Raw genomic sequence first — 15,504 nt, 5'->3', positions numbered from 1 at the left:
TTGCATAGACCCTACTCTTCATCCCCAGAAGCTTTAAGGGTCTTCTCTTTATTCCTGGTACTTTGAAATTTTATGATGATATGCTTTGGTGTGAGTCTTAGTCACAGTGCTGGGCACTTCAGGCCCTTTACATCTAGAAACCCATGTTCTTCAGTTCTGGGGAAATTTCTTAAATTATCTCTGATAATTTCCTCCTCTTCATTTTCTCTCTTTATGGAACTATTTTTAGTTGGACATTGGGCCACCTAGATTAATGCTCTAATTTTCTTATATTTTCTCTATTTTTCCTTCTGCCCTCCCTCCCTCCCTTCCTTCTTTCTGTCCATCCATCCAACTGTCCATCCATTCATCCAAGATTTCTAGTCTATTTTTTGGGAAGTTAGCTTTATCTTCCAAATTTTCTTTGAATTCTAATTTCTATTATATTTTTGATCTAAGACCAAACTCCCTACTTTCCTTTCTTTCTTGGCATCCAAGTATTGTTTCATGGATCTATCACTTTCTTCTGTCACTATGAGGGTGTAATTTTTTGGGAAGTTTTCTTTTGTTCCCTCTTACTCTCTTTTCCCTTCAAGTTCCTTTTTTCTTTTCTGTTTTGTTTTCATGTAAGAGGCTTTCCACAAATATCTAGTGATCTGTGTCTATTTGTTTATATTTAAAAGTGAAGCACTAAAAACATATATACTTAGTAGATATCTCAATAGCCTGACACAAGCAAGGTACCTGCTTTGGTAGAACCCAAATATTTGAGACTCTAGGTCTTTTCTCTTGGGCTTGTCAGTTTCTCCAGATGAGAATCCTCTATTATCCTATGCTATCAGCATTCTTGGAGCAAATGAGTGAAGACAAGAGAGTTGGAGGGGTATAGGAGAGTGTATGGTCTCACCATTCAGCATATACGCTTTTGCTTAATCCCTGTTTTCAGACTAGCCTTATTCCCCCTCTTTGTTGTGTTTGTCAAACCTGAGTTCAGAGACTGATTCAGTTTCTTCCATCCCTTGCTAGGTTGAAGAGGGAAAGGAAGGGTTACATCTAACATTCCTGATAAAAAATTTCAAGGAATTCTCTCATTTTAAGTTCTCTTTACCCTTGCTTTCAGAGTTACACAAATGCCTCCAAATGCTGAAGCTTTCAAGGATTGTATGGCTCAAATTGGCCTCCTTTGTGTTGGAATCCCTCTCTATAGGTCCTTACACTTCAGCTTTCTCTTCTTTGCTGGCAGTACCAACCATCTATCAGTTTTCCAGCTTCTAAAACTATGTTGCTCTCTCTTGTCTGCTATTGTTTCTTCTATAGAGGCTCTTTGTGTTTGTTTTTTACATCTATTTCTTTACTGTTGTTTTAATGGGATTTAGGAAGGAGTAGAGATAAACACATTTATTCATTCAACAATTATTTACTGGGTACTCACTATATGCCAGGAAGTAGTATAAGCCTTGGAGATACAATAGTAATAGAGGAGTATAAAAAACAAAAAAAAAGAACATCCCTTTTCTCAGAAAGCTAACTTTTTAAAGGAGACAGATACACAAGGAAAAAATAAATAAGGTATTCCTTACTGTCTGATCTTTCATTATCCAAATTCAAGAACCAAGTAGATTTGGAAACATTTATGGCTAAGTCCCTTGTTACCTTAACTTCTGCTACTTTCTATCTGAAACTCAGGAACTAAGTAGATTAGAATAATAGATATCACTCAATAATATTCCAACTCATTATCAAAATCAGAAACTTAATAAATTTAGATAGCCAGGGATACTTGCACATAAGATTTGGTAGTAATGAGAGCTCTAAAGAAAAATAAGGAAAAAGAAGGAGGGGTGGGAGTGGGCAGGACGTCAGGGAAGACCTCTCTAACGATACTAACGATGCAGATACCCGAGAGAGGACATGGGAATTTCATGCACAGGGAACAGTAAGTGCAAAGATTCTGAGTTAGGAGTGTGCTTGGTATTTTGAGGAACAGCAAGAAGACAGTGTGGCTGGAGTGGACTGAATGAGTGGGAAAGCAGTAGGGGATGAAATCAGAGAGGAAGTCAGGAGTCGAATCATATAGGGCCTGTGGACTATGATAAAGACTTGCCTTTATTCTGAATGAGATGGGAAACCATTAGAGGCTTTTGAAGTTTGTTTTAAAAACGTCACTTCAGCTGCTAGGTGTTGAACAGACTATGGAAGGGGGAGATGGAGTAGAAACTGTGAGACTAGTTAAGAGGTTACTACAATAATCAGATGAGAGATTAGTAGTTTGCCACAGTTCTTTTGGTGGAAACGCTAAGAAGTAGTCAGAGTCTTAGTTTATTTTGACAGTAGAGCTTATATGCTTTGCAGATATAGAGGGTGGAAAAAAGGTCAAGTATGACTCCAAAGTTTTTGGCCTGAGCACATGGAAAATTGGAGCTACCATTTTCTGACATAGAGAAGAGCAGCTTAAGCAGGTTGGTGAGATGGGAGTGGATAAGGAAGGAAACAAGTATTTGATTTTTGTAAATTTAATTTTGAGATACCTGCTGGCCATCCACGTAGAGATGTAGAAGGGCAGGCAGATATATGACTATGGATTTCAGTGGAGAGATCTGGGTTAGAAACATAAAATTGGGACTAGTTGTCATATAGACAATATAAACCCAGGTGGCTAGATGACATTACTTAGGGAATAAAGGTAGAGAGAAGGAGGTGAGGATAGTAAACCCTGGATGATTCCATCATTTAGAGGTCAGAAATATGAGGAGCAATTATGTGGAAGAATCAAGAGAGAATGGGATTTTAGAAGTTAAGTAAAGAAAGTGTTGTAAGATGGAGTAACCAAATGTGCCCTATGCTGCTGATAGGTTGAGTAAGAAGAGAAGTGAGGATTGGTCATTAGATTTGGCAAGATGAAGTCATGGGTCATCAAGACTGGACCATGAGTGGAATGACTGTGGCAAAAGCCTGACAGAAGTGAATTCAAGGCAAAATGAAAGATAAGTGGAGACAGTAAGCATAGGCAACTCTTTCAGTTTTTCTTTAAAAGGAAGCAATAGCTAGAGGGGAATGTGGGGTTATATGAGTTTTTCTTTTTAGATTGGGAGACAGGTTTATATACTGGTAGGAATAGTTCAGTAAAGGCAAAATTTGATGATATGATTAAGGAGAAAGAATGGATAACTGCAAAAGTAAAGTCCTTGAGTAGGCAGGAAAGGATAGGATGAAATACATGAGTACGTTTTTTCTCCTTATTTTTCCAGTTACCCGGGAGGGAGGGCAATGGGATCTACTGCGTTGAAAAACAAATTTTTAGAAACAAGAGTATATAAAAAAGGATTCAATCAGAACTACACGTTTATGTGAATTCTTCATCAGGACAGTAAAGATTCACACCCTCCAAAGTTCTCTGATTCTTAATAAGCTTTTACTAAAAAGATTTTCTGACATATTTTTATTCTTGAGAAGTTCTTCAATCGCAATAGAGTAATTAATTTCAGGACCATAAATATTAACACAAGCCTCTTTTAGTCCTCATGATTCTCCCTTCATATCATTTAGAAATGAAGTAAAGTGAAATAAATGGCTTAATATCTATTTAAATATGTTCTCTTTTCCATCTTCTAAATAACTATTTATATTCTCCGCTTCCCTCATATTTATCTCTAATGTTCTATCATTAGCAGAAAATTTTATCACTAAGACTCAACATAAATCAATGTGGATCTAATTTTAGAAAATAATATCCTAGACTATTTTTATCAATCAATGGAAGAACTAGCTTAAAGTTGCCATTTTCATCAGTGTCCAATTTTAAATACAAACAGAGAGAAGGATGCCTTTCAAGCCCCAGTACTTCCTTTATCCTGAATTTACACTGACCTTTTAGTCTTTGTGGGTTTCTAATAGAAATAAAAAATCAAAGCTAATACAGCCAAGATAATCTGAAAACAAGTAACCATGGTAACGTAAACAACAACTTCCAGTGACTACCAACTCAGTATACCTGGAAAACATAGGAATGTTGTAACAAAAGAAATAAAGATGTAGTGGACAAAAACTATAAAACTTTAGAGAGTAACACCAGATACAGAATAGAGACTTGAAATTCTAGACTACCTGAATGGAAAGAAAGCAGTTTTTCCAAACCAACAACGGAATTTTGTACTACTTTCTCCTTATCAGTTTTCAAGATACTAGTCTAAGAGTCACTTCTATTTTCTAATCTGACTCTTCATGTAGCATTATCCATTCATTGTTTCACGGTGCTTTTATCATGTCCCAAATCCTCTAAATTTGGTGAAATTTTAGAAATTGCCAAGTTATAACATGAAAAAAAAAAAAGAGGGAGAGAGGGGCTAGCCCTGTTGCTGAGTGGTTAAGTTCTCGTGCTCTGCTTCAGTGGCCCAAGGGTTTCGCTGTTCAGATCCTGGGCACAGACATGGCACTGCTCATCAAGCCACATAGCAGAACCAGAAGGACGTACCACTAGAATATACAACTAGGTACTGGGGGGTTGCTTTGGGGAGAAGAAGAAGAAGAAAAAAGATTGGCACAGATATTAGCTCCGGTGCCAATCTTTAAAAAAAAAAAGAAAGGAGGGAGGGAACACTTAATAATTACCATCTTAATTAGCCTGAAAAAGGCAATAGTAAAAAAAAAAAACAACCCATAAGGAGAACAATGATGTTAATGAGCAGTGTTATCCACATATATTAATCACTGACCATGTTCTCAGTCTCTGAAATTCTAGGGGTATGTTTTCTCAGAAAAGTCGAGAGAATGAGTTCTTGATTTTTCAATTGCACTGTAACTCCAATGAACTTCAACTCCCAAATATAAATGACAAAGGGCCCTGGTTACCCCTAACTGCAAGAAAACCAGAGTAATTTCAACTGTACTTTTCTTTTTAGCTTAACAACATTAATAAAAAAACTCATAATAAAAAATTACCACTACTTGTTCTAGAATATCAATAGTTAACAATAGCTAACTTAAAGATCACATTATTGTAATTTATTAATTCTTTATTTGGCTATAATAGCTCACCTGGTACAAAAAATTCTGTTGGCATAAACCAGTGAAATTCCAAATGAAATCCCAAGTGAATAGCCTTAAAGGTGACGAGGAAAATCAAATAGAGAACGGACACTGTGCCTGTGAGAAAAAAATTCAGATTTTTTTTATCATTTATCACCTTTGTGTACTTTACAGACTATTTCAAAATCAAGCTTTGTTTCTACATTCTGAGCAAAGTTTGGAAAATTATTACCTTCATTGATTAAACCCACTAAAACCCAGGTGGGATCTAAAGAACAGAAACAAGCTATGTGAGTCATCAGAAAACAAAGCAAAAAACTATGTAGCAGGCCTAAGAAGAACCAGATATTCATATTGCTGAATCCAAAACTGCCTGATTTACTCATGAGCTGAGTTTAGTGGAGGAAACATGCAGAGAGCCCATTACAAAATAGCAAGGTTACATAGGAGAAAAAAAGACAACATAAAACTGAGTCTTATTCTTTGTATTGGAAGTATTAGAGAAGATCAACAAGTTGTTAAAGTCTGTCAGAATATCTAGTTTAAGAAGATAAAGAAAGAAAAGTAGTGAATGTGGATCATAAAACTATGTGAGAAAGGCAATAAGCCAAATAATCCGTGAACAATCTGATCTAGTATCTAGACGAGGTTTTGATTGGGTAGTACTATTTGCTAGATGGAAAGATTCTAGATTCCATTCACAGGTTTATACACAGGGTAAAGTGGGCACTTGGAATTTTTTAGTAGTCTAGAAGTTAGAGGATTATTCCTTTTAAGGAATTAAGTCCAGTCTTAATGGAATAGAGTTAGGTAATCCAAAAAGGTTTCCATAGGAATTAAATGTTAATTCCTCTAAAGAAGCTATCATTTTAAAAGAAAGGGAAAGCACCATAAAAAAGGGCCAAAACAGAATATCCTCAGGGACGTGGAGAATAATCAACCTGATTAGAAGTCTGATGATTGTTTTGCCCAAGTGACCAAATTTTTCTCTAAGTCCATATGCTAACTCTACAAGATCTGTGTCATAGGAAAGTCAGCAAGCAAATCAGGAAACCACAAATGAGCTATATAAGCTCTACTGTGGGTTTGGAGCTTAGCTGCTTCAGAAGGGATGAAAATGAGAAGCCAAAGCTTATAAAATCACAACTCTTTATTTCCTGTGTGTGTCTGTGGCAGTCTTACAATGAATCCTATTGTGAGGCAGAGAGGTATAAAGAAATATCCTATACTCCTCCTTTGGTCTTCTGGAAACCCAAAAGCCACCTCCCTTGATGTGATGAGTAATCTAAGTATTTTATACTTCAGAAGATCAGGTCTACAGGGAGGAAGTGAAATCCTATAGTCTATTTGGGGTTATCAATTCTTTATGAATGATATCCTTCTCTTTAGTTAACCAGATCTGAGCTTTTGTTGGGGGTTCCTTTTGCCATCTTAAGGCTCAGTGTTGTAAAAAAAGATAGGGTCAAAATATTACTTCAGTGATTCGAAAACTTCTGAAATTTCTTCATTGATTTTAGAAATTCCTAAAAAACAGGGCTCACAGAAAGGAGTCTGTTTCTTTAAGGAGGCAAGAGTATTCCAAGAATGAAAAAGCACTGAAGAAGAGAGTAAAAGCAGAATAAACCTAAGGAGCTTGAACTAGAGGATATCCCAGGTTGAAAGCCAGGTGATAATTCTGTTCTACACTCTTAAATAGAAATTGTAGGAAGAAATATTCCATAACCTCCTTTAGTAGGTTCTAATATTTCCAACTCTCAGAACTGAGAATTCCTATAATAATCACTTTGAATCTCTCCTCCTGAAATCTTAGTTATTTCCTCTAGCTGTACCTGCAGAAGAAATGAGGAAGAGTTGTTCAGTAAGGATAGAATAGGAAACCCAATAACTAGTCCTAAAAAAAAAAAACGAGAACCTGACTTGAAATGGTCATCCACATTTTTCTCTGTGCCAAACTCCATAAAGAAAATAAAAAAGCAGGGTAACATATGAGTGGACAAATTAAACACAGATGAACAAGCCTGGAAGATAATGTTCTCCCCAGCCACAGAATTCAGCACGTATTTATCTGCTGCACAGAGGTTCCACAACACAGTGCCTCAACTTACCTAGGATATTAAATTTTGAAAAAAATGAAGGAGATTTGAAATTGAGCAGTGGCAGGAGGAGCCCTATGAGGTAAAAAGGCACTGTCTTGGACTTATTCCACCACTTTTCAAACTGCTGGAGTCCTGTGTCACTGGCGTAGAAAATCATGGAGCCATTGTCAGGATGGTCACTACTCCCGGCACTTGGACAAATCACTGCAATAGGAAATCATCAGATTAGAGAAGACCAGGAAGAACAGAAAATGACTACTCCCAGAGACTGACACTTGCTCTACCAACCTCAGCTTTTACCATGAATACTAAGCTTCTCCTTTTTGGAAAAAACAGACAGTTATATTTAGATATATTAGGAATCTTTTAGCTGTAAATAATTAAAGGTGGGGGAATCTTAGAAAACTTTGAAGTATATCATTAATTCCTACTGGAAACTATAAAAATATCCCACTAAATATCCCTTGATTCTATTGCCAGAGAGAAAATACTAGGCTGGATGGTATTTGGTTTTATTTATACAATAATATAAGAAATATCACTCAGGGTAATTGTTCATTGTGCTAATAACCCATACAAAGGTAAAAGAACAGGTTTCTTCTAATGATAAACAAAATCTATGGGTTTGGAATAAAAGCTGGACATCACTGATATGGCTGCCATGGTATTGCCGAAACCTAATTACTGCTTATAGCTTAGGAATCTTGAATTCCAGCACTCCAGAGTAATTCTTCTGGAAGTTTATCACATATGATAGCAGCCTAAGAGGCTAGATGTTATCCAGAGAACCAGGAAATGAGGAAACTGTATTTTTCCTAATACTGATCTACAAGTGGCAATTTCTTCTGTTAATCAGATGGAACAGAAATTATTCTCACTGTGTTTCTAATTTCCTAATAGTGCTTTTGCTAATAATCAGCTCTTTGTAAAGAATTCTTAATGCTGTGAAAAATACACATACTGAGCAACAATTATACTCATCACTAGTCAAAGAGAAAGCAACATATTCATTGTAAATTCTGTTTTGAGTTTTACTCTCTATCCATTATTTGGCATGCCACAAAGCCAAACATTTAATTTTCTTTCTCCTTCCTTCTTAGTCAGCATTTTAATATGCACTTTTTTTCCTGTGCTCTAGACAGAAGTAAATTGACTTGAATTTTTCTTGTGCTAATAATTACAGTGGTAAAGAGCACAGGCTATGGAAATAAATTGACTGAATCCCGTCTCTGTCACTTAATAGTTATGTGACTTGGGGCAAGTCAACTTCTCTGTGCCTTGGTTTCTGCATCTAGAAAGTGGAGATAACAGTAGCTATCTTATAGAGTTGTTGTAAAACATTTAGAACAATGGCTGTACACAGTAAGTATTCAATAAATGTCAGTCGTAATTTTTTACACTAACTGAGATGGATTGTTTCATATTCTTACTATTTAACACACTGTTCAAAATAAACAGAAGAAGAATCAAGAAGCACTAGTATCAACATAAGATATCACTATGCAAAGTAACTGACTTTACTGATGGTGCTCTCCAAATCATCAGTGTAACTGTGATATTTATGAACTCAACAATGAACTGACTCCCTACTGAAGAAATCCTATTAGATATTACTAAACAAGTTTTATCAACTGGTATCAGAATAGGTATAGTAAAATAAATTTCTATTTTAAGACAAGGATGTTACTCAGTTCTTTGAAAATTCTGAGGTAAGGGATAGGTTACAAGAGATATATTTTAAAATTATACTAAAATCTTTTAGTATAATTATTCAAAGGTAGGGGTGTGTGTGTGTGTGTGTTTGTGTGGATCCACAGGAATAAAATCTGGTATTTCACTGGCTCATTTTCTAGTGTTAACTAAAGACAGGTTAATCAGTTTAATTAAAGGGAAAAGTAATACACTGAACAGCAAACACTGGAATACATGCTTCATGAGAGGAGCGACTTGTCTCTTCATTATATTTCCAGAGCCTAGAACAGTTCCTGACACATAACAGTGTTAGTAAATATGTATTGAATAAATTGTCCTCTTAGTGATCAATGTATACCTCCATCAAAATAATATCAATTTAGGGGCCGGCCTGGTGGCGCAGTGGTTAAGTGTGCACATTCCGCTTTGGCAGCCTGGGATTTGCCAGTTCGGATCCCGGGTGCAGACATGGCACCGCTTGGCAAGCCACGCTGTGGTAGGTGGCCCACATATAAAGTAGAGGAAGATGGGCACGGATGTTAGCTTAGGGCCAGTCTTCCTCAGCAAAAAGAGGAGGATTGGTGGTAGATGTTAGCTCAGGGCTAATCTTTCTCAAAAAAAAAAAAAAAAAAAATCAATTTAGTATCTTTGGAATCTAAATACACAAAAGGTTTAGGTGTTATCCTGTTAACAAGGTTACATTAGCTTTTATATTTACTTTCCCTATGATTGCCATACTGGATAAATCCATAGGCCACAAAGATTTATTTTTAATAAATAAATTGATTAAAGAAAAACTTTTCTAAGGAATTAAAATTTTTTGGCCAAACCTTCAATTTATTTTTCCATACCTACTAACCTCTGTTCATTATTAGAAAATTAATTATTTGATAAGATACAGATTTGGGTATCTTAAATATTAGTAACTAAAACAATAAATGTCAAAAACTAAGTTAACAAACTGAGAATTATGTTTCTAGACTTCCAAAACAATTAGCAGCAATAAAGGTTCTTGAAAATATGTATTGATTATTCATAGGCAAATACGGATACTATAAATGTGGGCTGAAACTGTGAGTTGTATAATGCGAACTAAATATTGTTAAGCTCACAGCGACACAAGCTTTAGTGGAGTTTTTCTTTTTTTTAACACATTGATCGCCAACAATGTAACAGTGACTCAGTTAACATAATGATAGTGATTTTGCATTAATCGTTAGCCTAAAATAAAGTGATAGGTTCTACCTTAAATCCTTTTTGGAGCAAAGTGGGGAATAAAGATACAAGATAAACTTTAAATTCCAAACTACTTACCAGGGTTGCTATCATTGGTACTCAGTATAGTGTCTGTGTCATTAATGTGATGAATAAAATCTAAAAGTTAAGGGAAAAATATAATTTAATACTGAATGAAAGATGCTAAATCAATTACTCTCTAAAGTCTTTTATCTATAAAAATCTTTTAAGATCTACTGTTATTATCTGGTACACTGAACCAAGACTACTTCATTGTTAACACAGCTTCACCTTCTTCAGCACTCTCCTCTTACAGCAATGCGAAAGTCATTGGCTTCACAGTCCCAATGTGGAAAATTTTTACATAATTGAGAATTTGAAAAAAATCTACCCACAAGGCTGAATTTAGTTAAAAGCCCTGGAATAAAGATAATGTGTACAATTCTTTTCTTACACTCACAATATTATATAAGTATAGTCACATCTTATATAAAGTTCTAAAGTCTGCAAAAGGGGAAAACCAACACTCGTAACAGCCAAACTTATCTGGAAAATCACTTAAAGTTTTTACAAAGTATATTACATGCTTTTTATAAACCAAAGGCTATATAGTAACTATTGATCACAAGCACCACTAAGTTATACTAGAAGAAGTAGCAAAGTAAAAAGCATGTGCAGATACCTGAGCATTCTATAGTGAATGACGGAATAACTAAAAAATGTGTTTTCTGGCTAGCCTGAGGGAATTTACTTTGTTCTATTTGAGATTAACCTTTTATAACCTTAGTAAGCATTAATAATAAAGTGTGTGACGTTTGAAACTTAAACGAGACGGTAAAAAATGCTGGATTAGATTTTAAGGTCATAAAGTAAGTTAAGTATATTAATTATTAATAACCTCCACTCTATGCTTCTCAAGATAGAATAACAGAAGTAGTTCAGTGCTGTACGTTTTTACATATCTCCAAGGGTTATTAGTGATTTAAGATTGGAAGGTATGTAGCTTTATGTAATTTCTGATGCCAAAAACTTACATAAGGCTAGCAAAATCTTAATACCAAGTGTAGTGGGTTGAATAGTGTCTCCCAAAATCCACGTCTATCAGGAACCCTAGAATGTAACCTTATTTGGAAATAGGGTCTTGGCAAATATAATCAAATTAAGATGAAGTCATACTGCATTAGGGTAGGCCCTAAGTTCAATGGCCAGTGTCCTTAATAAGAGGGAAATCTGGATACAGACACACTGAGGGGAGACAGCCACGTGAAAACAGAGGGAGAAAGTGGAGTGATACGGCTACAAGGAATGCCAAGGATCGCCAGCAATCACCAGAAGCTAGGAAGAAGCAAGGAAGGATTCTTCCCTAGAGGCTTTGAAGGGAGCAAAGCCCTACAGATGCTTTCTTTTCAGACTGTTAGTCTCCAGGACTGTGAGAGAACAAACTTCTCTTGTTTCAGCCAAACAGTTTATAGTGATTTGTTACAGCAGCCCTAAGACACCAACGTTCAGCAAGGACAGTATGAGGAACAAAAACGATAGGCCAATATCTCTTATGAAAAGACACAAAAGTTCTAAATAAAATATTAGCCCCACCTCTCCCAAAAGTAAACTGAATCCAGTAAGAAATTTAAAAACGTACATCATGATTAATAAACTAATTTGTTTATCCCAGAATATAAGAATGACTTAAATATTATAAACTGTATTGATTTAATTCACCTTATTAACAATTTAAAGGAGAAAAACTTTACAATCATTTCAAAAGATATAGATAAAGTATTTGATAAAATTCAACACACATTAATAAAAATGCTTAAGAAAACAACAGGCAGGAACATCTTTAAATGACTAAAGGGTACAATCAATATTTCACGACAAACATAAGATTTAATGGTGGAACATTAGAAAGATTTCCTCAGGAACAGTATAAGGAGATCTACTAGCACTGCAGCTATGCAATTTTACACTTTAAAAAAGATAAACATGTCTGTATATGTGTGTATGTAAACATACGTGTGTGTATATATAAACATAAGTGTGTATGTATATTAATATAGATATATGTGTACATACAAATCATTTAAAAGATAATGACTAGATAGGAAAAAGTTTTCATTATTCATGGATGATATAACTATCTAAATAAAAAATCCAAAGTGAATCTACAAAATCAGAATTAACAAGAGTTCAACATTTTGCTAGATTCAAGATAAACAGTCAAAAATTAATTAGGTTTTTTAATGATAGTAATAAATAATTTGAATTTTTTATTATTACAAAGCATATCACTACTTTCTGGGGAGGTGAACTGTTCTATTTCATGAAGGGGGTGTAGATTACATTGGATGTATCCATTTGTCAAAGCTGTATGGTTAAGATTTGTGTATTTCAATGAATGCAAATTCTATCTAAAAAAAGAGAACTGTAGATACAATAATAGTTAATTGGGGTGAGGAGTGGGTATAGGCATAGATAATATTTTCTCAGTGGGTACAATATTGCTCTGAAGAGGGAAAAAATTCATCCCTAGGGAGTGAAAAATATTTACTCTTTTTACATACAAAGCACAGATATGTACACAGTTCATAAAGAGATATACAGTATATCTGTGATATTAAAACTTCATTGGAGGAGTGATTAGGAAAAAAATGTCTAAAAAGTCTCCTTAAGGGGGTAATAATGAAAAAAAGGTTGAGAAACACTGGCATAGATGATTCAAGAATGGCAGAATGGTGATAATTGTTGAAACTAGGTGAGGGGAAACCTGAAGGTTCCTTATACTGTTTTGTTTACTTTGTATATGCTTGAAATTTTCTATAATAAAAAGTGTGTGTGTTTGTATATTAATTAAAACCATATTTACAAAAAACATTTTAGGGTACTGAGAATGAGTCTAAAAAGAAGATACGAAAGATCTTAATCATGAAAAATTTAAAAGACATTAAAAAATACCTAAATAAATGGAGAAGTATGTCATGAAATGATCGTGGATAGGAAGACTCAGTATATAATGATATTCTTTCCACATCAATGAATCCAAAGCAATTCCAATCAAATCCTAAACTCAGTACCCTAATGACATCAATTATTGTACTGGTACATACATAATGGTACACTGACTGATAAATTCAATGCAATTTCAATCAAATTCTGATTGGATTTGTTTGTGGAATTTGACAAGTTAATTCTAAAATGTCTGTGAAGAGTTATAGGCCATAATGGAAAAGACTGAGCAATTTGAAAGTAAAATAAAAAACTTCTAAACAATAGAGCCACCATAGACAAAGTGAAGATAAGCCACTAATTAGAAGATATTTACAATGCAATAATAGAAAAAAGATTAATATCCAAACTTTACAAAGAGCTCCTATAAATAAGAAAAAGACCAACAATCCAATAGAAAAATGGACAAAGAGTATGAACAACCTATCTACTGACCAGTATAATCAAGGAAAGATGCCTAATGTCACTCGTTATGAAGAGAAACCCACATTCTGAGTGGTAAAATTTGAGTCTGATAATACCAAGTGTGGGTGAGGATGTGGAACAAGAGGAACTTTCATAAACTGTTGGCAGGAGTCTAACTGGTACAAGAATGACAAAGAACAATTTGGTAATTTCTAGTAAAGTTGAAAATGTGAATATCCTAAATTCTAGAAATTTTTAATAAAGACTTGATTGTAATAGCAAAATAACTGAAAACAAATTAAACATCTATCAACAAGAGAATGGATAAAAAAGTCATAGTACATTCATATTACAGAACATTATAAAGCTATTAAAATGAACTATAACTGTGTATTAATGAAGATGATGACAGACAAAAAGTTGCAAAAGCATTTATACAGATTAAAAACATGCAAAATAATACTATATGTTGCTTATATATTTATGTATTAAAAGAACAAAAACATGCATGCACCAAATTTAGGGAAGAAGGAAAATGAGATTGAGAAGGAATATATATGGGGCCTCAATTATATGTCTGTAAGAAGAGAGAACTAACGTAAATATGGAAAAATGTTAAGACACGAAAACTTATTAGTGGTTGCACTGGTATTTACGTTAGACTGCATTTTTTTGGTAGTTTGAAATATTTCATAATTTTTCATAAAATAAAAATGCTTGGTAATAAAAAAAGTTAAAATGCTAATTTTATTGTTTAAAATAAAAACAGAATTTATCCCACCCACTCACCTCTCCTCAAAAGCTCTTAGGGAAATTAGCTATTGTGATTATGTTACAACTTATTTTGAAATTTGGTTTTCATGTAAAGCTAGATTTTAATATATAGAGTTTCTTAAAAGTCAGCTTAAAATATACTAAATTTTAAGTAATCAGTCATTGGGGAAATAAATTTGGAATCTCATTCAACAAATAATAAACTTTCTCCATCCAATTTAAAAATATTATAAAGAGTATTTGGTCTGAATGAATAAGGCTCTCTTCAGAATTCAAGTAGCCGATTTGGGAAAACTACAGTTCTGTGGTATGTAAATAATATATTTACCACATAAGTTCCTTTATTCTGTTTCCTAATTTTAGATTCTAATATTTTGAAAATAAGTGATTGAAATGTTTCCTTGAGACTCTACAGATTAAATTCTTTAGCAACAAACACCAATGAACTTCATAAACTTTTCTGTTACACTAAAATTTTGTGGTAAAGATTAAAACAATGCTTAAAACATCTGCTGGGACTTACAGATATTTTATATTAATTAGAGAATTTGAAAAAATATTATTTATTCAAAAATTAGTTTTGGAAATGAACATATATATTATATTTGAGACCATAACTACAGAAAACAAATTGAATCAAGTATATTTTCCAGAATTACAAGTATTACTATTTACTTTAGCCCAAGTCCAGAGTTTAAGGCTGAAACTAAAACATTACAGTAGTTATTGTATCTGAAAGTAACCATTAAAGCATATGATATGGATACTTACTAAAAATAAACTTTCCAGTATTAAAAAGAAAATTAGACATAAGCACCCAATAAACTATCATAGCTCCAATGAGAGACACCAAGGAGAAAAGGAGACTTGACCACTGCCCAAAGGAGCCAAAATAATGTCTGCAGACATCTGGATATTCCCAGGTAGTGGTATCCACTGATGCTAGAAAAAAATAAAAGAGGAAGAGTAAAATTAGATGTTAGTTATATCTTCTATATTCATAATTTGTGTTCCCCAAATTGACTCAAAATATTTAGCGAAAGAATAAGGGTATTCCACCACCAGATATTAGACCATATCATGAAGTAACAGAAATTAATTATAGAACAAACACATAAAAAGCAATGTAAGTCAATGAAATAGTACAGATAATCTGAGAAATAGATTATAATATAAAACTTTATAATTAATACGGACAAGTAATAAACCATGGCTAGACAAAATCATCAGTAAAGGACAGAAGATATTATCCAATAAATATTTGAAACACTTAAATAACAATATGAAGGAAAGT

The 15,504-nt window shown here is 33.9% G+C and overlaps 1 protein-coding gene across 5 annotated transcripts in view; it reads right to left on the bottom strand.

The window, feature by feature from the left end:
• Window positions 1-15,504, bottom strand: part of SLC38A9 (solute carrier family 38 member 9) — a 110,999-nt gene that overhangs the window by 38,873 nt on the left and 56,622 nt on the right. For all 5 annotated transcript variants that reach the window (XR_006890102.1, XM_046671487.1, XM_046671488.1 and 2 more), the window contains 4 exons: window positions 14,982-15,152; window positions 10,107-10,166; window positions 7,110-7,304; window positions 5,014-5,121 (listed from right to left, as the gene is read on the bottom strand). Coding sequence is in view for 4 of the 5 variants with exons in the window: in XM_046671487.1 (XP_046527443.1) it covers window positions 5,014-5,121; window positions 7,110-7,304; window positions 10,107-10,166; window positions 14,982-15,152 (534 nt within the window). In the remaining variant the exon portion in view is untranslated. The remainder of the gene's footprint in view (window positions 1-5,013; window positions 5,122-7,109; window positions 7,305-10,106; window positions 10,167-14,981; window positions 15,153-15,504) is intronic.

The sequence above is a fragment of the Equus quagga genome, chromosome 9, assembly GCF_021613505.1.
Source record: "Equus quagga isolate Etosha38 chromosome 9, UCLA_HA_Equagga_1.0, whole genome shotgun sequence".
Classification (NCBI taxonomy): Eukaryota; Metazoa; Chordata; class Mammalia; order Perissodactyla; family Equidae; genus Equus; species Equus quagga.
Note: the sequence above shows the minus strand (reverse complement) of the source record. Positions and strands in the feature narration are given on the sequence as shown.